At 42.8% G+C, this 26018-nt stretch overlaps 1 protein-coding gene across 1 annotated transcript in view; it reads left to right on the top strand.

Moving 5' to 3' along the window:
* The window catches only part of LOC146036347 (saoe class I histocompatibility antigen, A alpha chain-like), a 243857-nt gene that overhangs the window by 52931 nt on the left and 164908 nt on the right, over positions 1-26018 (top strand). Inside the window, exon 2 of the mRNA XM_083160304.1 lies at positions 6710-6970. Coding sequence (XP_083016430.1) covers positions 6710-6970 — 261 coding nt within the window. The remainder of the gene's footprint in view (positions 1-6709; positions 6971-26018) is intronic.

Genomic DNA, 26018 nt, shown 5'->3' with positions numbered 1-26018 from the left:
AAAAAGGAGTGGTGATCCCAGTCCCTCGAGCGGAGTGGAAGAAAGGCTTTTATTCCACTCTGTTTTTGGTGCCCAAGCCAGACGGTTCCTTCAGACCGATCTTAAATTTAAAGTCTTTGATTCTCCATCTGTGGGTAGACCATTTCAAGATGGAATCTCTGCGGTCTGTGCTGCTAAGCCTGGACCAGGGAGAATTTTTGGCGTCCATGGATGTCCAGGACGCATATCTTCATGTTCCTATCCACCCGGAACATCAGGTTCTTCTGAGGTTTGCTATAGGAGACCAGCATTTTCAATTCCAGGCGTTGCCCTTTGGACTGGCCACAGCCCCAAGGGTATTCACCAAAATCATGTCGGATTCCCTTCAGTGGGGTCGGTCTCTACAGTCCTGGGATTGGCTGGTAGTCACTACCGACACCAGTCTCAGGGGCTGGGGGTCAGTTGTTCTGGACCTACGGCTTCAGGGCTTGTGGACTACGGAGGAGTCAGCCTTGCCGATCAACATCCTGGAACTGCGGGATGTGTGGATGGTGATATCCCTGGCAGGAGAAAGATTGCAGGGTCTCCCCTTGCGGATTTAGTCGGACAATGCCATGGCTGTGGCATATCTGAATCATCAGGGGGCACACGCAGCAGCTTGGCCATGTGGGAAGTTTCCCGGATCTTCTTGTGGGCGGAGCAGAAGATTCCAGCATTATCGGCGATATTCATCCCCGGGGTGAAGAATGTCGAGGCCGATTTCCTGAGCAGGGAGGAACTGCTCGAAGGGGAATGAAGTCTGAACCCCCCCAGGTATTCCACCAGATTACAATGAGGTGGGAAACCCCGCATGTGGATCTTATGGCATCCAGGTTCAATCATCAGGTTCCCAGGTTTTATGCCAGGACAAGAGATTCTTTGGCCGACGCGGTGGATGCAATGACTATTCCCTGGGAGGGGAATCTACTTTATGTTTTCCCGCCGTTTCCAATGCTGGCGAGAGTGCTGAAAAGAATCCAGTCCCAAGGAATTCCGGTGATTCTAATAGCCCCAGATTGGCCAAGGAGGTCCTGGTACTCGAGTGTTCAGAGACTGTCTGTGGACTTGTGGCGTCTACCTCAGAGGTCAGATCTGTTAAGCCAAGGGCCGTTCTTCCACCTGGATTTAGCTTGGCTAAATTTGACGGCTTGGCTATTGAGACCGCCATCTTAAAAAAACAAGGGTTTCTCAGAGGCTGTGGTGAATACCATGGTTAAGGCCAGGAAGTCGGTGTCTTTGGCTAACTATTATAGCAGTGGTTCCCAAACTGTGCGCCTAGGCTCCCTGGGGTGCCTTGGAACACTTGCAGGGGTGCCTCAGGTTGGTGATCCAGAATCAATTCAAGTTATTTATGACCAATGAAATAGGCAAAATCAGTGCTTGTGGATTCCAATTAGGAATATGTGGGTAAACAGAAGTGAATCATGTTTCTCACCATATAAGTGGACCTAAGGAAAACATTTAAATCACAACTTTTGAAATATTTTTCCTGAAATTAGTAAACAACTTTTGGCCTAGGGGTGCCGTGAAAAATATTCTGATACTTAGGGTGCCGTGATTCAAAAAGTTTGGGAACCACTGTATTATAGGGTTTGGAAGACCTATATTAGAGGGTGTTAAAGGCAGAAATCGCATACATCTCGATTTCGACTTTCAAAGTTACTTGAGTTTTTGCAGGATGGGTTCTCGTCTGGTTTAAGCCTTCAGTCGCTCAAGGTACAGATTTCAGCTCTGTCCATATATTTCCAGAAAAGGATAGCGATTTTACCGGAGGTGCAGACCTTCCTGCAAGGGGTTTCCAGATTAAAACCTCCTTACAAGCAACCAGTGGCTCCCTGGGACTTATCACTGGTGTTGGAATGTCTTCAAAGGGCGCCCTTTGAGCCGTTAAGGTCGGCTGACCTTAAGTTCCTTACATGGAAGCTAGTCTTTTTATTGGCCGTTGCCTCTGCAAAGAGAGTATCGGAGTTGGGAGCATTGTCCTGCAAGTCTCCCTTCCTTATTTTTCATGATGACAGGGCTTTTCTTCGAACAGTGCCCCAATTTTTGCCAAAAGTAGTTTCTGCTTTTCATTTGAATCAGGAGATAGTTCTGCCCGTGTTTCAACCCTCAGAGGGTTCAAGAAAAAGGGACAAATTGAAGAATTTGGACGTTGTGCGCGCCTTGCGCATTTATGTGGACAGGGTGAAAGGTGTCAGGAAGACTGATACCTTGCTAGTCTTGTATGATGTGCACAAGATTGGTTGGCCGGCTTCTAAGCAAACCATTGCTAGGTGGTTGCGTTCTGTCATTGCCTTTGCATATTCTAAGGTTGGTAGGCCTGTTCCGGCCAGGATCAACGCGCATACCACCAGGTCGGTCGCCACCTCTTGGGTGGTTTGCCATGGGGTTACAGCTGAGCATGTTTGCAGGGCCGCCACTTGGTCATCTGTTCACACTTTTGCCAAATTCTATAGGTTCCATGAGTTCGCGTCGGTGGACGCATCATTCGGGCGAGCAGTGATGAGAGCTGCAGACCTGAGCGTACCCTCCCAAAGGACCGGCTCTGGAACGTCCCAATGTTGAGCTGTGTCACCAGGACCATTGAAAGAGAAAAAGGGATTTTTGTAAGAACTTACTGTTCGAATCCCTTTCTCTGATATGGTCCTGGTGACACAGCGATCCCTCCCTTACGCTCAGTAACTATGCCAGTGTTCATGATGTTTCATGTTATATATGGTTGAAAAGTTATTTTTGAAATTGTGCATATAATATGTGCAGGCATTTGTACTGAGTTAATGTATTCCAGTGGCTTTGCAAGATTGAACTGAAGAGTCTGAGATGCAGAGGGAGGAGCCTACCCTCCAAAAGCTTTAGGATAGGTGCTTGGCTCCTACGGACCCTCCTACATCCCAATGTTGAGCTGTGTCACCAGGACCATATCAGAGAAAGGGATTCGAACAGTAAATTCTTACAAAAATCCCTTTATATGTATGTATACAGGTAATACCGGGCTGTACATGGCTGTGGTCTGTGTCCTGTGTATAATATGTGTGATATGTAACAGTCTCTGTGTCTCTCACAGTCACACACTGCAGTATTATTACACTATAAGATATATGTATGTATACAGGTAATACCGGGCTGTGGTCTGTGTCCTGTGTATAATATGTGTGATATGCTGTGTACACACTGCTGCAATTATGCATGAAATCGCTGGCAAAATGGTCACTCAGTGACCATATTGCCAGTGATTTAATGTGCAGCCAGTGATAAATGGCTGGGAGCGCGCTCCCGCGGCCAGCCCTTCATGGTCGCTGGTCGCAGGAGCTTGCTCCTCCGATTCTGCCTAAAAATTGCTGGTCGCTGGTGCACAAAGCATAAGTTGCAGAATGGGAGGAGTCATATATCTGGAGCAATAACCAATTTTTGGAAAACATCGTTTGTTGGCACCGATATATTGACGACGTGTTCTTCATATGGAGAGGCCCACCATCAGATCTAAACAAATTCCTGGAACATATAAACTCCAATCAGAATGGACTGGAATTTGTCACAACAACAGATAAACAAAAAGTAGTGTTTTTAGATTTGGAAATCTACATAAAAAACAATACCATCATGACCAAAACACACAATAAAGAAGTTGATGGCAACAACTTTCTAGCCTATCAAAGTAATCACCATACAAATTGGAAAAAAAGTATCCCTGGAAGTCAAGCAAGACGTATCAAACGAAATTGTACAGAAGAAGAACTATATAAAGAACAAAGTCAAGAACTAAAGTCAAAATTCATGAAGAAGGGATATCCAGAACCACAACTGGATACTGAACTAGGCAAGGTACAAACCTTGGAAAGAACAGATCTGCTACAATACAAAAAGAAAAAAGAAACAAATCAGAAACAACAAGTAACATTCATCACCCAATATAATTCCAACCACAAACAATTTGAACAGATTTTACATAAACACTGGAACGTACTCATGCTAGACACAGACTTGATCAACATCATACCACCAAAACCCAAGATTGTATACAGAAGAGCAAAAACCTTGAGACAAGAACTAACAAAAAGTTATATACCAACCACAGGAGAAGACACAGGACAAGAACAGACACCAGGTTTTTTCCCATGTCTAAGGTGCGTCGGCTGCAAAACAACTGGAAGACAGAGTACGAAACCACTAACCACTTTTAATTCAAATAAAAATTCTAAAGAATATAAACAGAAACAAAATATCTCCTGCTTAACAAAAGAAGTGATCTACCTACTGGAATGTCCATGTGGTCTCCAGTATGTGGGCCAAACCAAAAGATGTCTCAAAGTCCGCATCGCTGAACATATATATAATATCAAAAAAGGATTACCAACTCACAGCCTATCTTAACACTTCTCAGAAGTCCACAACAAAGACCCTAGCTCACTAAAAATAAATGCCATAGAAAAAATCACCAGGAACTGGAGAGGTGGAGATCCAGTGACACAGTTAAAAAAAAGGGAATCAAAATGGATCTACGAATTGAGAACCCTGCAACCTTTTGGACTAAACATCGATTTCGAAATTTCAGCCTTTTTAAAATAAATAACTAACAGAAAACAAATACATAAATATCCTGCTTACACTTACATAAAAATCTTTTAAAAAAAAAAACAAGCATTTCCTTCAAATAAACCATATATACACTATTAACCTAGAGACATGTGCATGCCGCCAAAAAGAACCAAACTTCCGTTTTTATAAATAAAGTTTTTCAAAGAAAAAAGAAAAAAAAGGTTTTTACACTGGTATAAAAAACAGATACTCAGTCCATTTCAACATCCTTGAAAAAGAAGCCCAGTGCTTCGAAACGCGTTGGATGTGAAGGAGAAGAGCCGATGCAAGTCGCCAGAAGTAAGCCGCAAAACACGCTGCACGGAGGCGAGACCCCGCACTTCCGGTATCGAGTGAGCGCTACAGCTGGAAAGTTCCATGGACGGAGAAAGGAGAAAGCTGCGAGAAGGTAATAGATAGGGACAGTTAGCCACAAGGACTGCCTCACTATTGCCCTGCGCAGTTATACTCTCACTTTCAGAGAAACGGAACATTGAAATACCATCATTGCAGAAAAGGCACCTCCAGAAAAAAACTCCAAAAGGAGTTGTAAACATTGAATTATCAAGGTTACATGTTTTTATTTGGTAAATACGGCATAGCACATGGTTTATATTTATATTTATTTTTATTTTCACTTTGCATTTTAACACATAATTTTCAAGCGCTTAATTAATCCCCAAATTGTACCAGAAATCGTTCAATTAAGCAGCTTATAAGCGCAGTATATACTCTTTTCTTCCCTATACTGTGCACCAGAGACCAGCGATATCTACCCTTCAGCGCTGGCCGGGACCCGCCCACCCACCCTGTCACAGCGTGACACGCCGGCCGGGACCTGCCCACCCGCCCTGTCACACGCCCCCCCCTGATTCCTCCTCCTTCCCTGGCCGCGCATACAGCACAGAAGCTGCTGCGCAAATCTCTCCCCCACTGTGCCAGCACCCACACCTCCTGCGCGCCCCACAGCCGCACTAGTCCGTAAGTCTTTAGAGGGCATTGGTGTCGGGCAGCATGATTATGTTCATGCTGCCCATCGATGGTGATTTGCACCATCGGTGGGCGGCATGAGCATTACCATGCTGCCCCACACCAACCCATGTCAATCATAAATGAATTTAAATAGAGGGTAAAAAAAATCTAGTCAAAATTGCTAGCATTTTTCATGGAAAATTGCTGGTCCCTCTGAAAAACTGGACACTGAGAAATATATTGCAAGTACACTGAGCAATATATTGCTCATCAATATATTGCTAGCAATATATCTCCCCCGTGTGTACACACCAATATGTAACAGTCTCTGTGTCTCTTAGACAGTCACACGCTGCAGTATTATTACACTATAAGATATATGTATGTATACAGGTAATACCGGGCTGTACATGGCTGTGGTCTGTGTCCTGTGTATAATATGTGTGATATGTAACAGTCTCTGTGTCTCTCAGACAGTCACACGCTGCAGTATTATTACACTATAAGATATATGTATGTATACAGGTAATACCGGGCTGTACATGGCTGTGGTCTGTGTCCTGTGTATAATACGTGTGATCTGTAACATTCTCTGTGTCTCTCAGACAGTCACACGCTGCAGTATTATTACACTATAAGATATATGTATGTATACAGGTAATACCAGGCTGTACATGGCTGTGGTCTGTGTCCTGTGTATAATATGTGTGATATGTAACAGTCTCTGTGTCTCTCTCAGACAGTCACACGCTGCAGTATTATTACACTATAAGATATATGTATGTATACAGGTAATACCGGGCTGTACATGGCTGTGGTCTGTGTCCTGTGTATAATATGTGTGATATGTAACAGTCTCTGTGTCTCTCAGACAGTCACACGCTGCAGTATTATTACACTATAAGATATGTGTACTGTATGTATACAGGTAATACCGGGCTGTACATGGCTGTGGTCTGTGTGCTGTGTATAATATGTGTGATAAGTAACAGTCTCTGTGTCTCTCTCAGACAGTGACCCACTGCAGTATTATTACACTATAAGATATATGTATGTATACAGGTAATACCGGGCTGTACATGGCTGTGGTCTGTGTGCTGTGTATAATATGTGTGATAAGTAACAGTCTCTGTGTCTCTCTCAGACAGTCACACACTGAGGTATTATGTGACGGGGGTCTCAGGTAAAGGATCGGGGCTGCCAGAATACTCTGAAGTTGGATATGTGGATGATCAGCAGATTACACATTATAACAGCGACTCTCGTCTCTGGCGTCCTGTGGCTCCGTGGATGAATAAAGTGGAAGCAGATTACTGGGAGAGAAACACACAGAGAAGTAGAGGTGATGAGCCTGTATACAAGCACAATGTGAGGACAGTGATGAGTCGCTTCAACCAGACTGGAGGTGAGACACACACTGCACTGTATATACACACACTACACTGTATACACACATACACTACACAGTATATACACACACTACACTGTATACACACATGCACTACACAGTATATACACACACTACACTGTATACACACATACACTACACAGTATATTCACACACTGCACTGTATATACACCTACTGTATATCACATACACTATACAGTATATACATACACTACACAGTATATTATCAATACCTGATATTTATATAGCCAAAGAACAATAAGTGAAATGTGCAGTATACGTACTCATTCCGTAACTCTGCTTACCCTTATTCCTAGCTACGTGCGAACAAAGCGTAGCGGACCTTTACCGTGTATTGTACACGCTTTAATCACTGCAGTAATAGGAGATCCCTTAGCAGTACTTAGTCTCTAATCTGCGAATACCTTTTAAGGACAATGTCCGTAATATACGCTATCGCTAGATGCGAATAATAGACGAGACCACGATATAACAAATGCGGAGATAGATTCTCCAAAAATAGTGTATTTAGTCCCTAGCGGACAAAAAGGGGGTTACAGAAAGAAGAAATACAGGATAACACGTGATACAATGTCCTTAACAATACTAATATACTCTAAACTAAACAGGGGAACAGTAACATATACAGAATACAATTATAATCAGCCACGTTACACAGAAGGGGAACACAAATGTTACCGTCATGAAATATGCGCAGCGCAGTCCGGTCGGAGCTCGCTATATTCAAATTGAACTATAGCCCGGGTCAATGGTGAGGGGATACAGCTGATTATCAGCAGTGCCAAAGTGAGAGAGAGAGAGAGCCAGCTCAGGGATGACTATCTTATAGGGTCAGAAGGGGGAGGACAAAGGCCATTCCCATTGGTCAGGGTTCGAATGTCCAGTCCTCAGTGATTGGGCAAGGTATTACATCTGGCTTGGAGAAGTGCAGGGGGGGAAGGGTATTTTGGTGTCCTTTTGTTTGCTGGCATCGTCGTCGGGGGTCGTAAACAGCAACACAAACTAGTTACAACTGCATTCCTTTGTCTCTCACAGGACACATGATAAAAAGTACATATAATAGGTATTTTGTCCGTAATTATCAGACCATAGGACTTGCGAATATTTGGCTGCGACCGGAATTCTGCGCACGGGACACTGAACATAAAGATGCCAAACATGTACAGAAACAATCGTGTATTTCTAATTAAACTATGTGTAGTGCACTAATCCTTTAATTAACTATATTTTATTTGGTGTAAGTATGGTATCATGAATTTTTGTGTAATAGTATGGCTGCGCTTCTGGTCCACTTTGTCACACAGACTCGGGTATGTATACTTTATTTGCGCAACTCTGCGAACCAAAATGGCGGCCATACTATCCTAAAATGGCGTGTGTGTAACTCGACTTTAACAGTCCACCCTTTGACAGTAAATACAAAACTGTCACAGTACAAAAATATTTCCTAAAACACAGAAATTCATAATCCTAACAATAATTTTGGGATCCTTGAATTTTACATAGAAGGGGAGTAAACCATCTGTACTAGGCCAATCCAGGATTATGGATAAATGAGGGGCCACATTTATCGAACAATCTACTCAGGGTGACAAAGGATAATATAAAAATTTTTTTTTTTTGGGGATAAAAAATAAACAGGGGAGGTTACACTATATACAATTGTTTTTCAGATATGGCATCCATTGGTAGGCATTGTTTGTGACAACAGACCCTTGAATTCTTGGTTGTCTCTCTTTTTGGTATACTTTTAAGTATGCTGGTATTATTACTATCAAACATCCGGTCCTGGGTAACGTGTCAAGCTTAGAGATTCTATCTTGACCTAAACTGGGACGGGTAACACACTGAAAAAAAGGGGGGGGGGGGGGCGTCACGAGGGTGACTACAAGGGAACATACGTAAGGTTTTTGGGGCACACTTGAAAAAGATATATATAATAATAATGAATTAGTGATTAGTTGAGTAATTAGTGTAATAAAACTTAACTTTTATTCTGATTATGACTAAAAAAGAGAAAGAGACAATATTCAATGCGTTAGAATAATATGGCTAATTGCCAAAAGTCGGTCCTTGATAATAATCACAAGGTCAGCGCAATGTTTGGATATGAGTGTACCATGCCTGTAAGATCAACACCTTTAATAGGTTATTTAATTTGCATAAATGCGCAGTATGGTTGATACAGGTATTGGTTTAGGGATGCTTGACACACATAATTAGACAGTGAAAATTCTAATAAACAATGTGTTGTCCTCCGTGATAAACGAGTAGTAGTGGGTCACAACTGTGGATATTGGGGAATGAGAGTGGTAGAAAGATTTAGGAAGTCAGGAGTAGTGGAGAATATAGACAGCTTGAGCTAAGTCTAGAAGGTGATCCCTTCTTCGCCTGGTAATTACTACACCGAGTATTCCCAGTGAGTCTTCCCACAGGTACTAGCCCGGCCAGTCACCGCTTAGCTACTGAGATCGGGACGGGTTCAGGCGATCCAGTGACTTATGGTAGTAATGTTGGCAAAATTGGGGGGGCACCAGCATTGTAGCTCAATTGAAATAGAGTGCTTCTGCTTTCTGAGGCGTCATCAATGGTTCACCCTGTTGCTTGCCTGCATTGCAGGGGGTTCAGTTTTGACGCGACTGATGAGAGAGCACTGAAAAGAAGGGTTATGGCATAAGTAGTGGGTTGGTATCAACAGTGCGGACCCTGACTTCTGCTGTCCACCATCTACTAGTTGTATCAAAGGATGGATGAGAGAGTAGGAGAACGCTGATCCTTTCCCCGGAATAGAAGAAGGGTAATAGGGTTGAGGCAACCACTATTTAGTGTTGCCACCGGTGTAGATTATCTACAATGGGGGTTGATGTTGAAATAAACAGTGTTTGTATCCTCATGAGTAGTGCACCTTAGGCGCCATTGTTGCCAGTACTGAATGGTTCTGACTGGGGCTAGTGTGACACCTTGAGGAATTTATTGCTAGGTTTGCATGGTCTGTAAGCCTCACGGGTAGATTTAAAAGTTTTGGCAGCCGTAGATTGCAAACACTGTCATTGAACAGGCTGGGTAGTATTGGCTATGAAGGAACAGATAGGCTATCAGACATGTAATGACACCAACAGAGTGTCAAACCACGATTGATACAAATCGAGTGCAAGTTTCACAGTTCTAACATGTAAACTCAATCAATTGAAAACAGTCTTTTAGCTTAGATTGGGTTTAACGATTTAGTCAGTTTTGACGCTGACAGTATAAGCTTAGCATACACATTGGGAGAGTTTGGCAGCTATTAGTCCCAAATACAGTGGTTTACAAAAAACTGAATAGTGAAGGCTAAATGGATACAGACATATAGACTGGGTATCAAATATATAATAGTACTGTTGGTATATCAAACAAATAATCTTCTTATAAGTGAATTGCAGATTCACCAGTGTTCTGAGTTTCGCACTGTCTGTATACTGATCCAATTTAAGACAAAATCTGGCAGATAATTGCCTGGTCTGTACCTATACAGTTGTATTATCATATGTTAACCTCATACAAAAACCTGTTATAGGTCAAAGACGCAGTACCTGATACTGGGTGGTAAGAGTGGTTTTAGATACTGTCAACAGTATATGCAGAGGTGTGGGTGATAAGCTGAACAGCTGCTAGGCAGTAAATGTGCGAAAATTTGGCAGATAATTGCCTGGTCTGTATCGATACAGTTATATTTCATGTATTTACCTCATGCAACAAAAGCCTATTATAGGTCAGAGGTGTAGACGTTCAGATAATGACTGCAGTATATGCAGGGGTATAGATAACAGACTAATCAGCTGATGGAAAGTAAAAAGAATGGAGATTTTTGGCAGATAATTGCCTGGTCTGTATCAAAGCAGTAGTGTTTAATGCGTTTTACCTCATACAACAAAAACACCTGTTATGTGTCAAAGGTGCAGCACCCGAGGCTGGATGGAAAGAGCCTTTTGAATACTATCTGCGGTATATGCAGAGGTGGGGGTGACAGACTACTCGGCTGCTGGGTAGTGAGCGTGCTGTGTTTGATCACAGCAGAGCGGCAGCTAGCGTAATGTAGCGGAGGTAGACAGTCAAAAACAAAAGTAAGGTTTGAGATAAGAATACAAGGTTGCTGGTTAGATGAAGTGTTCCTGGGTTTACTTAGCTTAGAGAAGCGGCGCCCGGCGCCATATGACGGGAGCCGCTGCTCAAGATGATAGTTGTGACCGGCGTCTGTGACGGAGGCAGGGGGTGTGTCAGGGGGTAACACACTCTCAGAACTCTGTATCGTCTGCCCAATACCTGGCAGCAGTGCGAAAGCAGTATCCTTGACTTTGGGGATAAGAACGGATAGTGGGGGGGTGGAGACAAAAATAGGACCCAAAATAATGGAGAAAAACTGAGAAAGGAAAAAAACTTGTTAGTGATCCTTCCAACCTGTTACCAGTGGGGTGTGTCACAGTCCTTTTTGTAGCTTGTACAGGTTGCTTGACCTTAGCTGCTCTCCAGTCCTCCCGAAATGGTGCCTCTAGCGATTTCTTTCTTTCGCTCTTGAATGTAAGGACCTTCTGGGTTTCTGGTCTTCTGGCAGTAGGACGAACGTACCCGAATCTCTCTCTCTGCGACTTTGTTATTGAGGTAGTGCTGGTCAACAAGACTTGGGGTGGTTCCTTTCAAAGGTCTATCAAGCAACCTGTATATGACAAAGCATGGGAAACAATAACATCTCCTGGTTCATGGTTATGACCGTTCACAACAGGTGTCAACAAAGTCCTTTTGCTGCAGTTTTCCAGGTGTGGATACATCATTTGCATTATATTTGAAACATGGGTCAGTTCGTGGTGTGGTCTAGGATCTTCTTGTGGGATTACCATAACGTGTGGCTGCCCGCCAAGCAATGTTTCGATGGGGACAACTGAGGTGGAGTTTTGAGAGTGATTCTACTATTACAAAAAAAGAGTGTGGGGTGTACCATCAGTCCCTAGAGGTTTACACATGACTTAAAACCTTTCATATACACTTGCGTACTCAGGGGTGCTTCTGGGCTACCATATCTATACACACAAACATCAACACATATAAAAAAAATAAGTAAATAAATAACTAAAACGCTTCTAGAGTGGACTGTACAAAGTCAATTTGTATTACCTGCAGAGGATCCTGCTGGAGGAGGGATGTGGAGATGGCTCTGTGGGAACAGCTGTTCCAGTATCTTTCCCCAGACAAGTAAGGCATGACCCTGTCGTCTTACCTGTCTGTGGGCACACCAGTAATTTCGGACTAATTTCCACATACCTTCCCTGCCAAGGCAAGTCAGGCCATAGGCTATCTCTGCCCTGACAGTTTGGCATGTTCTCAGAGTCACTGGTTTTCCTTGTCCATCTTTCTATTCCTGTCCACATCCCTTCGGCTTCCAGACTGCTTTCTCCTGCAGGGGACACAAATCTTGCATTTCTATGTGAATACACTGACATTTACAGGGGGAACACAAACATTATCCGCAGAGCGCATAGCTCACCCAGCTGCCTTGTCAGCATGTTCATTATCAAGTGACACTGAATCCTTATCGAAGGTGTGGGCTTTACACTTGATAACAGCCACTCTGTCCGGCAGCTGTGCGGCTGTCAGGAATCTTTTGAACTTACAATGCTTGCGCCACTGGAGTGCCAGCTACTGAAACAAACATCTCTGAGGCGCCATAGGGCCCAAGATCTTCTGCATTACAACAACAAACGTACTTGGAGTCGGCATAAATATTGGCTGTTTTTCTCTCAGCCCGCAGCACTACTAATGAGGCTGCTGTTGCTGAGTGAGACGTCCAAGGTGTCCAGCCTCTACTATGCCTTCTCCATCTATTACGGTATAGCCAGTGTACAATTTTCCCATCTCAGTGTTGTGGGAAGAACGAGGGAGAAGAAAAAAAAATGAATTACCTCTTCCAATGGGTTCTTACCACCCTTTGGGGGCATGCTGCAAAGGTCTGATTCAAACATGTCATGCAATCATATTTGTCTCGGCTCCCACTAACTTCCACCAGTCCAGCAACCTCAGCATCAACCCCCCACCCTTTGTGCCTTGAAGGGCACACCTGGTAAGAGTGTTGCTGGGTTTACAATATTACCCATGTTACTGGTAACATTTATAAAATTCATCAATGCAAGTTCCCATTTAGTGAACTTGGCTGGTGAATATTTTTCTCATGTTTAGGCAGAATTTTAGGAGTGTCCAGACTATATGAGGAGCATAACCAGTTAAAACACACCCCAACACCATATTCTCAGTCTTGTTTACCGGTAGTGCTATGGCAACTACACTGTGTAGACAAGTAGGAAGTGCTCGAGTAACTGGGTTTAATTGTACACTGCAGTACGACATTGGTCAGGCTGGCATCACCAGGTTTCTTAAGTCACTATATCTGTCGCACACTCAGCAGATGCCTAGTATTCCAAATCACATGGTCTCTTGTGTCAGTTATACCCAGGGCAAAGGCTGTAATCAGGCCTGTTTCTCATTCTTTACTATCCACATCTGTCTGTGAGGACATGGGTTTTGTGATTGCATCTATTCATATGTAAATGCATTTTACAACCCTTTTCATTCTCTGTTGAAGGGGAATGCTTTGTGCACTACTTGGACTGCTTTTCACAAGATGGTGGCTGTGGTTGCCCTGGGTAACATAAGGAGCAATGCTTAAGGTTACTGGGACTTTGTTCAAAATTTACTGAAAAATATTGTGATTACTTTCTTGTCCACTCGTGATGCTTTATGGGGTACTGCATATTCATAATAGGTATTTCTCTGCTGGGTGTGCGACAGATTTTTCCAACTACTTTTCTATCATTTGTGGGTTTGTGGTTACTTATGTGTCCCAGATTTCCCCCTCCACCCCCCCCCCCCTCCCCGTTCAGGCACAAATGCAATCTGTCCTGAGATACCTTATGTCCTCCCTCAGGAGGATACACCAGAAGTTGTCTATCGCCATCTGCTGGTGTTGTGGATGAGAAAGGACATAACAATAGATCATTGACCCATTGTATCGGTATCAAACCATTTGTGGGCTGTAAGGACAGTGTGCAATCCCGCAAGACCCGGGGGAGGGGCTTTGTGGCTCTCTAAAGTTTCTGGAACAGAAGGGTAGGGGAAAAAGAGAGAAAAAAAAATCAAAAGGGTAGAAAAATTAATGACAGCAATGTGTACATTTATTGCAACAGAAATTTCTCTTTTATTTGGATGACACCAGGATTTGGCACTATGGGGGAATTGGCTCTCAACTATTTGGTTCTCACCCTTTTCAACTCCTGTTCTGATCTGTAAGCCCTCCCTCCTTTCTCTTACCCAGTGGGGTTGTGACTATGGGCTGTGTCTAGGGGTATTAGCTAAAAAGTTCTCTTTTGGGAACCTTGTTATCTCACTGGGTATTTTTCCAGCTCGACCTCCGGTTTCAAATGGTGAAGCTGTACTTTGGGGCGCTATGCTCTCTGTTTTTAAATGGGTTTCTATTGAAGCTATCCTTGCCATTAATCCTGTGTCCTGCCCATCTTTAGTTCAAAGGGAACTCGGTATTCGTGCTGTAGTTTTTAGCTACCTTAGATGGGTTAAAAAAAAATTTATAACAGTACAGTGCAGCATTAGTCATGTGGGTATATCTAACGATTTTGCATCTAGTTCGTGCATACTGGTCCTGTTGTCTCTAAGTTATGAATTCTCTGGAGCCCAGAAGCAGACATAACTTATTTTTTTCAAGGTAGTTCTTTAATTAGAAGGTCAATCGCAGCCACTGCAGTCAATAAGACAGAGTATTTGATATGCAAGGTCCCGATTATGATCTCTATTTGTTTTACCAATGGGTAATGCTGCACTTTTCCTGTTACCCCAATTGTAACTGCTATTTGCTTGGCACAACCTAGATCAGGAGGGAATGTTATTAACGGGTTTGATTAAAAAAAAAAACGTTTGCGTTTAAACCATTACACTTACCCATATCTGAGGCTCCTCCCTCAGATATTGTGTCACGTTATCTGGTTGTGGGGTGTATGTGTGTCCTACTCCCTGTTTGCATATATGTGTCATGCTTAGGGCAGCATTGGCTACTAGGTGGGGCTATGGCTATGTGTTGAGACCTACCTGTCTCCTCCCATTGTGTCTCCCAGTCACTTACATATGTGTTATGTTTCCTATGGTTACTTACCCTGCAATGTCTGGCTAGGTGTCCTTTGTTTCCACAGTGGAAACATACGGTTTGTTTCCGTCTTACCGTGTCTTGCCTTGGGTGTTGTATGTTTTTGGTTGGATCCTTACTAAAAGTGTGACTATCGGCTGTTATCAGTTTCTGCATGCCGTTTGTCTGTATTTCTGTCATAAATCGTTTGTCCAGATCAACAGCAGATTTCTTTAAAGTATGTATTGTCATCTGTCTGCAGTTGGGGAAAATGGTTTCTATGCTGGTTCTCAAATTTTCCCTAAGACCTTGTATCAGCACAGAGACAATCACTCCCTTAAGATGTATGTTGTCCCTGGGGTCGGGGATACCAGAGTGTTTTGGCAACGCCTGCAAAGCACGGTTGAAATATCCGCTGGTAGACTCACCATCTTTTTGTTCGATGGTAAACATCAGAGTATTTTCAACCGTCGCTGGGAAATATACACCCAATTGTATATTTATTAGGCGTATATTTTCCTGGTTGCCCTGTTCAGTTAAAATCTTATCGCCCTCCACACCACTGTCCCGAATGAATTTCGGGACATCTATTTGTGAAGGTAGGCAAGCTCTCAACATGTATCGCCAATCCTTATTGGTGGGCTCATCTGAATTTCCTCGTTCCCTTACAAATTTCTGACACTTTGCAAGATCTTTGCTGGGATCAGGGAAATTTTTGATGATTGAACGACGTTCCAATCGTGTCCACGTATTGTGCATGTCACTATCCCTTACAGGCATTACCTCATCCCTGCCTTCCCGTCCACAAGGAGGTTCCACTGTGTGCAGAGGGTGGATTTGTGTCCCCCCTGCACCATTGGACAACATCCCAGGAATAACTATCTCTGTGCTGTGTTGTGTGTGCTTACCTGTGTCTCCAATTGTGTTCCTGGCATCAGCCATCTTCTCGACCAGGATGGCAGCAGCAGCTTGGGCTGTCTCAGCCTCTCTCTCCTTTCCGCTAGCTTCGCAATGGATGGCTGATGTCAGGAATCCCTCCTGTGGATCTGTATCTTGCTTATAGGGGGTAAAAACAGTATACAGGTTATTCATTTTCAGGTTATTTTTGGTTTCACTTTGGACTTGAATTGTTCCCTTTTTTACATATTGGGGAGTAGAAACATTCGTATTCCTGTGGCTGATTTATACTTGCATCTGACAGATAACTATGTTCCCTTTGAATTGTACTTTCCTTCTGCCACAATTTTAGACATTCATTCTGTTCAACTCTTTCCTCGAGTGGCAAGAGCAAACATATCTGATCTCTAACTGCTGATAAGACTTCTGGATCGAAACTACCAACACTGGGAAATTCTACTTTGCTGCCTTGTGTCATTTCCTTCCATTTATTTAAGTAAACAACTGCTCGTTCACCGTGCTTTCTGCACATTATGAATGCCGCCGATCCTTGTGGTCGGCGTAATTCTTCCCTAGGTAGCACGGCCCCTTGGTGCAAGCTACGGTTCCCCATTAAGGGAATGATAGGTTCACTTTAAAGGGCCGGTGGGTAATTTATCAGTGAGCAATACCCAAAACACTCCTCCTCAGCAGCCTGCAACGTTCCCACACTTTAGCGAGGCGCGAAGTCTACGTGGTTGTACTCAATCACCACTTGCAGCGAAATGCTAGTCGAATTGCAGGGTGCGGCCAAGTTTTGCAGAACACAACAAAACTTGTTTTTCCTGTATCCTCAAAACCGGTATTTCTAAAGCAGCTGATCAGATCACTGGGTTCCGATTTAGCTTCTTGTACCCTCCCGGTGGATCAAAATAGGTAGATCCAGGAAAGGGGCAGTTCCTATGGGCCCGTCGTCACGTGCACCTATATGTCTTATTTCAACACACAAATAATATCCTGATCTGGACTGCGCTGAGTCGTGTCGTCACACACCCGTTCACCTCAATGATTGTTTCACACTGGGTGCTAGTTACACCTTGGTCTTACGCTTAAACTTGAAATATTTCTGTACAGAAAATCTTCCCTAGTTGGTAGTTTCTCACTAGATACTTATGCAGGTTTAAATCCCTTAAATGGCTATAGGAATCTATTAAAATAATGCTTGAGTTGCTTGTTTTTTTGTTTTTTTTTTGAAAAATGAACAAAAAAACGTATTTACTTTTATTAATTACCGCTTTATCCACAGTATGTTAATATACCGTTTAAATAAAGCTGGGCTCCTATGTGTGCTGCATGTGCAGTGCCAGTGAACAGCCACGTGTGCACGTGTGTTTGTTAAACCTGTTCACAGGCCGCCGATGAATCGGCCACCCACGTGTTCTACAGTGTATTTGCAAGGTCGCGATCGGGTTTCGCTACACGCAGTAATTGCGCATAAATATGGAATAAATCCCTTAACTCAGTCCGAAAGTTACGTATAAAGATGTGAAATAAATCCCGCACTTAATCCGTAAATTACGTACAAAGATGCGAAAATTTCCCAACATAAGCACGTGTGTGCGCACCTTGCGTAATACACAATAGACGCTTCACGTTACTGTAAAAGGCCCAGAACTTATCGCCACGTGGCGGAGTCCCTGGCCCTTCAGTAACTAACAATAAAAGTTATAGTTTTGCACAGAAGGGATACTCTATGTACTATAATAAACACAGGCCTTTGTCTCCACGTGTGCGAACTTTATCGCACGTGGCACATAGACTATAATAAACAAGCAACTCAGGACACTATACCCCGTTAAACTACTTGTGGCAGGCAGAAAGTACAGATGACTAAATACTTAATATACTTTAAAACACGTGGCTTGATTTCTCTTTGAATTTCACTTATTTTACTCCGGGTTCAAACGCTAGCACCTCTCGAACCCTGCACCGCCACGGAATTGGCCTATCCAGCAATGGTTAAATAATCACTTCCACCCTTTTGCTGGTATAGGTTCAAGCCGCGCGCTTGGTACAGTGTTCTAGAGAATGAAACGCTCGGACGCCAGCCCCCACTTATCAATACCTGATATTTATATAGCCAAAGAACAATAAGTGAAATGTGCAGTTTATGTACTCATTCCGTAACTCTGCTTACCCTTTATTCCTAGCTACGTGCGAACAAAGCGTAGCGCAACGTAGCGGACCTTTACCGTGTATTGTACACGCTTGAATCACTGCAGTAATAGGAGATCCCTTAGCAGTACTTAGTCTCTAATCTGCCAATACCTTTTAAGGACAATGTCCGTTATATACGCTATCGCTAAATGCAAATAATAGACGAGACCACGATATAACAAATGCGGAGATAGATTCTCCAAAATAGTGTATTTAGTCCCTAGCGGACAAAAAGGGGGTTACAGAAAGAAGAAATACAGGATAACACGTGATACAATGTCCTTAAACAATACTAATATACTCTAAACTAAACAGGGGAACAGTAACATATACAGAATACAATTATAATCAGCCACGTTACACAGAAGGGGAACACAAATGTTACCGTCATGGAATATGCGCAGCGCAGTCCGGTCGGAGCTCGCTATATTCAAATTGAACTATAGCCCGGGTCCAGTGGCGTAAGTTCGTTACAGTTGCCCGGAGGCAAGATATATATTGCCCCCCCCCCCACACACACATACAACCCTACATATAAAATATTTTTGTTTAGATAGAATTGATAGATAGATAGATAGATAGATAACACATATATTTCAGAACTCAGCCACAGAAGCAATGTCTTTTAAATAACTGATTTAAACTTCCAGGGGGTGGAGAGGTGCCCCCTTGGGAGCAGGAGCCCGGCGGCAGATGACTCCATTGCCTCCCAGAGTTCTGCCTCTGCCCGGGTCAATGGTGAGGGGATACAGCTGATTATCAGCAGTGCCAAAGTGAAAGAGAGAGCCAGCTCAGGGATGACTATCTTATAGGGTCAGAAGGGGGAGGACAAAGGCCATTCCCATTGGTCAGGGTTCGAATGTCCAGTCCTCAGTGATTGGGCAAGGTATTACATCTGGCTTGGAGAAGTGCAGGGGGGGGGGAAGGGTATTTTGGTGTCCTTTTGTTTGCTGGCATCGTCGTCGGGGGTCGTAAACAGCAACACAAACTAGTTACAACTGCATTCCTTTGTCTCTCACAGGACACATGATAAAAAGTACATATAATAGGTATTTTGTCCGTAATTATCAGACCATAGGACTTGCGAATATTTGGCTGCGACCGGAATGCTGCGCACGGGACACTGAACATAAAGATACCAAACATGTACAGAAACAATCGTGTATTTCTAATTAAACTATGTGTAGTGCACTAATCCTTTAATTAACTATATTTTATTTGGTGTAAGTATGGTATTATGAATTTATGTGTAATAGTATGGCTGCGCTTCTGGTCCACTTTGTCACACAGACTCGGGTATGTATACTTTATTTGCGCAACTCTGCGAACCAAAATGGCGGCCATACTATCCTAAAATGGCGTGTGTGTAACTCGACTTTAACAATATATACACATGGCTCACACTACACTCTATATACTCATGACACACACTACACTGAATATATATATATATATATATATATATATATATATATATATAAAAGGAAACTACTGAGGAAGAGAGGGATCTAGGTGTCACTATTTCAGGGGACTTAAAGGCAGGTAGGCAATGTAACAAAGCAATGAAGAAGGCAAGTCAGATGCTTGGTTGTATAGGGAGAGTAATCAGCAGTAGAAAGAAAGAAGTAATAATGCCACTGTATAGATCATTGGTACGACCTTGTCTAGAGTACTGTGCCCAGTTCTGGAGGCCAAGGGGCTTATTCTGGTTGATTCACAGCTTTGCGAGTTCACCAAACACCGCCTTGCGAATGTCCTGTCCGCCACCTATTCGCAAGTCAATTTCACCAGTAGGGCATGCAAATAGATGCTACACGGAAACATCCATTCGCAGCCTGCTGGGATCTACCCCCATCATTCGATGGTCGCCGACATGAAATACTGGGGAAGGCTCATGCCTCAGTGTAACCTTACAGATGCAGGTCTGTTCGGGGGGGATCACCGGATGTCAGCTGCCTGTTCGTCATGCCTCATTAGCAAGAGAACGCCCAGGGGGAGGGGGTACAGAGCACATATGGGGGTGTGCAGTACTCACCTTGCCCTGTGGTGGTGGTGGGGGGTCCGGCATGCTGAGATAATGGCTATGGGCATCCGTCTTTAGATGTACAGCCCTTTCCCCGATCCTCTCCTCAGGACCTAGCCGGTTCTCCACCTCGTTTGCAGAGCTGGATACTCAGGCTCCTCAGTTGTGACCTGGGCTGTGCACTGCTGCCCATGCTCTGCACTTGTGACAGGCAAGTGGTGGTGGACACGAGGAGATGGTCTCTATATAGCTCATCAGGGTCCCCCCTCGCTAGTGTGGTATCGCTGAGAGCGGGCCCCACACAGACGGCTCCTGACCCTCATCCACTGGCAAAGCCAGATTGAATACTTCATGAGCTGGGTGGGGAGCATGGGGGCAGCAGAGGCTGAGTGTGGGCTGGAGACTCCCTGTCTGCTGCTCCCTCCATGCTCTTGGGCCTGTCCCAGCCATGCAGCCGATTGCTGGTGTCACTGCTGCATGTGTGACCGGGTGCAGGGAGAGCTGCCATGGGGCCCTTGTAGCAGTTCGGGCCTCATAGCAGCCGCATCTCTTAGCACACACGGTAGTTACACCACTGATTACACTGTATATACACAGTTAACAGACATTTAATTTATACACAACCATCACTTTATACACACTACATGTATATACACACACAACACACAATCTGCACATACTATACACAGATAACACACTACACCGCAAATAACTACAATTCCTAATCTGTTCTCACGGATTCAGTATGAGATCCCGGCGTTCATAATCCCGACGCCGGAATCCCGACCGCCGAAATCTAGACAAGGGGGGGACGTGGATCGCCCCCCCTTGCGCGCTCGCTGCGCTCGCCACGCAGCGGACCCGGTGCCTCGCTACGCTCGGCACGCTAATTTATTCTCCCTCCAGGGGTGTCGTGGACACCCACGGAGGGAGAAAGTGTCGGGATTTCGGCAGTCGGGATTCCGGCGTCTGGATTCTGAACGCCGGGATCCCGACTGCCGGGATTTTAACTGCATCCCGTTCTCACCCTAATGCACAATCAGCTGTGTATGTAATGTAAATGCTAAACACTGCACTAAAATGGGAAATATTTTTATTTTTTTTAAATAAAAAATATATATTTATAATATGGGAATATTTGGCAATATAAAGAGATCAATGGCGGATCATAAAATCTGTACAATTTATATGATGATTTAATAATCTCTTATATATTTGGCTACATGTGTCAATCATTCTGGGAGTGGGTCTATAACGTTGGGCGGGGTCACACATGAAACTCCACCCCCACCCCACCCAGCTATATGCACACACTCCCAGCCAAAATCCACATTGCTTAGATAAAACTGAAACTAAACTACAGCTCCCAGCAGCCCTTCCTGCCCAGAGCAGTGGCTTACTTTCACTTTCATCCAGCGTGTTTTACAGTAAGAGTGAGGCACAGGGGACAAGTTACCCCAGCCTCCTCCACTACCTATAATAAATAAATCATGGCAGCTGAACTGCAGGAGAGGCAACCGGAGGTCCGAAAAGGGGGCGGGGCTTAACGGCATTGTGCTACATACAGTGCCATGCCAGCCAGCAGCTTCAGAGACAGCAGCAGCACAGCCTAAAAGTGAGTGTGACACAGGGAAGGGGCTGTGTGTGTGTGTGTGTGTGTGTGTCACTGTCACTGCTATATATGTGTGTATGAATGTGTGTGTGTGTGTGTCACTGTCACTGCTATATATGTGTGTATGAATGTGTGTGTCACTGCTATAAGTGTGTGTGTGTCACTGCTATATATGTGTGTGTGTCACTGCTATATATGTGTGTGTGTCACTGCTATATATGTGTGTATGAGTCACTGCTATACAGTATATGTGTGTGTGTGTCACTGCTATATATGTGTGTATGAGTCACTGCTATATATGTGTGTGTGTATGTGTGTGTCACTGCTATATATGTGTGTATGAGTCACTGCTATATGTGTGTGTGTGTGTGTGTGTGTGTCACTGCTATATATGTGTGTATGAGTCACTGCTATATATGTGTGTGTGTGTCACTGCTATATATGTGTGTATGAGTCACTGCTATATATGTGTGTGTGTGTGTGTGTCACTGCTATATATGTGTGTATGGGTCACTGCTATATATATGTGTGTGTGTGTGTCACTGCTATATATGTGTGGATGAGTCACTGCTATATGTGTGTGTGTGTGTGTGTGTCACTGCTATATATGTGTGTGTGTGTGTCACTGCTATATATGTGTGTGTATGAGTCACTGCTATATATGTGTGTGTATGAGTCACTGCTATATATGTGTGTGTATGAGTCACTGCTATATATGTGTGTGTATGAGTCACTGCTATATACAGTTATGCCCAAGTACATTGTGGATTACAACGCGCTTTTGAGGTCTCTGAGTCGCGAGTTGTAGACTGCGTTATGTCCTGCGTTATGTCCCACACCATGTAATACATAGTTTGACCACTGGGTGACAAATGTTCCACGTTAAGACTACGGTGCTGAATACAATGATGTTGCAGTTGACATTGATCTGTGAGAAGCTGGCCAATCAACATTCTTCACTTTATAAAAGAAAAAAAAATCTGTCTTCTACAAAACGAAATGTCAGGCTGCCACGCAACTTCCCACTACAGATTTTGTCCAACTTCCCACTTCAGATTTTGTCCTTACTTTAGGGAAAAAGTACTTACAGTACTTTAGAGAAAGAGTACTTGGATTAAATTAAAGCAGATCTGTTTGGTTATACATTTTGTTGGTATATGGAATACATGCTAACCTTTACTAATGCTGGAAACTTTCACATGGTATATTATTTACGGAGGTGTCTATCATTATGCTGTACTGCGACATAATGAAAACAGCGCAATCTACTGGGCATGTCTCATACTTGACTGTACAGTATATTGTACACCAATGGAGCAGCTGAAATCACAGGTTTCTGTGGCCTAGCGGTTAAAGACACAGTTACTGTATACTGCTAGCAGCAATACTGGTCCGAGCCAAAGTGGGGTACAACTTTTTTTTTTAATGTACTATTTTTTTTTCCATTTTTTAATCAATAAAGTAATTTGGTGCTTTGCAAATTCCTTTTGCACAAAAAAATTAACAATGGCAGGCTGCAATTTACATGATACAGTTATTGTCGTTACATACTGTAAGTTACAAAGAACGTTTTAATTTTCGCAAGAGTAAATTTTCCACTTCAGGTAAAAATCCTTAATTTAGGGAAAGAGTACTTACTTTACAGAAAGAGTTCTTGGATTAAATTCGCAGGAGGAGATATGATCAGATATACATGTCATTGGTACAGATTGCTACTGTATAAATATTAAATCCATGCTAACCTTTACTTTTTTTTTTAAATGCACTATTTTTTTTTTTTTTCATTTTTTAATCAATAAAGTAATTTGGTGCTTTGCAAATTCCTTTTGCACAAAAAAAAATAACAATGACAGGCTGCAATGTACATGATACAGTTATTGTTGTTATATACTGTAAGATACAGAGAACATTTTTTTTTCTTGCAAGAGTAAATTTTCCACTTCAGGTAAAAGTCCTTAATTTAGGGAAAGAGTACTTACTTTAAGGAAAGAGTTCTTGGATTAAATTTGCAGTAGGACATATCAGTTATACAATTTGTTGGTACAGATTGCTACTGCATAAATATGGAATCCATGCTAACCTTTACTAATGCTGGAAACTTTCACATGGTATATTATTTACAGAGGTGTCTATCATTATGCTGTACTGTGCCATGAAAACAGCGCAATCTACTGGGCATGTCTCATACTTCACTATACAGTATATTGTACACCAATGGAGCAGCTGAAATCACAGGTTTCTGTGGCCTAGCGGTTAAAGACACAGTTACTGTATACTAATAGCAGCAATACTGGTTCGAGCCAAAGTGGGGTAAAAAAAATTTTTTTTAATGTACTATTTTTTTTTTCCATTTTTTAATCAATAAAGTAATTTGGTGCTTTGCAAATTCCTTTTGCACAAAAAAAATAACAATGGCAGGCTGCAATGTACATGATACAGTTATTGTCGTTACATACTGTAAGATACAGAGAACGTTTTTTTTCTCGCAAGAGTAAATTTTCCACTTCAGGTAAAAGTCCTTAATTTAGGGAAAGAGTACTTACTTTAAGGAAAGAGTTCTTGGATTAAATTTGCAGGAGGAGATATCAGTTATACATGTTGTTGGTACAGATTGCTACTGCATAAATATGGAATCCATGCTAACCTTTACTAATGCTGGAAACTTTCACATGGTATATTATTTACGGAGGTGTCTATCATTATGCTGTACTGCGCCATGAAAACAGCGCAATCTACTGGGCATGTCTCATACTTGACTATACAGTATATTGTACACCAATGGAGCAGCTGAAATCACAGGTTTCTGTGGCCTAGCGGTTAAAGACACAGTTACTGTATACTTGTAGCAGCAATACTGGTTCGAGCCAAAGTGGGGTACAACTTTTTTTTTTTAATGTACTATTTTTTTTTTTCATTTTTTAATCAATAAAGTAATTTGGTGCTTTGCAAATTCCTTTTGCACAAAAAAATTAACAATGGCAGGCTGCAATTTACATGATACAGTTATTGTCGTTACATACTATAAGTTACAAAGAACGTTTTTATTTTCGCAAGAGTAAATTTTCCACTTCAGGTAAAAATCCTTAATTTAGGGAAAGAGTACTTACTTTACAGAAAGAGTTCTTGGACAAAAAATTAACAATGGCAGGTGGCCATGTACATGATACAGTTATTGTCAGTACATACTGTGTTGCAAAGAATGGTTTTTTTTTCGCACAAGTAAATGTCCCACTTCATGTAAAAGTCCTAACTTTAGGGAAAGAGTACGTACTTTAGGGAAAGAGTACGTACTTTAGGGAAAGAGTACGCACTTTATCTAAAGAGTACTTGGATTAAATTCCACACAAGCAGATCTTTTCGGTTATGCATGTCGTTGGTACAGATTGAGTTTGAAAGTCAATGCATGCTTCTGCACCTTCCCCCACAATCATTCCCATTGAGCCCACTGTTTACTGTAAACAGTATGTCTGTAGCAAAACACCTCCCCCAGCTCCTTTGTGCATAGTCACATGAGTAAGTGAAGAACTACTATAAATGTTGCAAAATGACTGTTCACCCTATTGTGTGTTTGTCCCTACATTGTGTACTCAATCCGGGATTGCAATTGCAGACAAAGCAGTGTTTTAACTTAATAAAGATACTGTATTTAGTATGCGCTATTCACATGGTTATGGATAAAATGTCTTTAGGAGGGTGCGGTTGTTACGGGCTGTGCCCGTAATACACGTTTAGCATGGATGTAGTAACTGATACCAGCTTCCTAACAAAGGTCATTGGAAAGAATATCAAATTTACAACCACCAATGGATGCTTTCAGGGCGTGCCAATGAGTATTGATGCGAGACGTACAATCACTTTAAGAAAAGTTAAGGATTAAGCAACTGGGAAAGAAGTGCCTGGAACAAAAATCCTCTTCTGAAAGTGGAAACAAGAAGAACCATCTGGTCCTTCAAGTCAAGAGCCAGAGAATACAGCTAATGAAAGAGATAAAACCTAGAGGATTGAAGATGCTGGGAAACCTGATGGGGAAATTAGAGAGCCTGATCTACCTGCACAGCATGGGATGCATGACCGTATCCTACAGGCCATTAAACGGGCAGTTGAGGATGAAGATGCTGACTATGTTGTGATAGACCAG

Source organism: Crinia signifera, chromosome 9, assembly GCF_055691185.1.
Source record: "Crinia signifera chromosome 9, ASM5569118v1, whole genome shotgun sequence".
NCBI classification, from domain to species: Eukaryota; Metazoa; Chordata; class Amphibia; order Anura; family Myobatrachidae; genus Crinia; species Crinia signifera.
The sequence above is the reverse complement of the archived record's forward strand: the minus strand, read 5'-3'. Positions and strand labels throughout refer to the sequence as shown.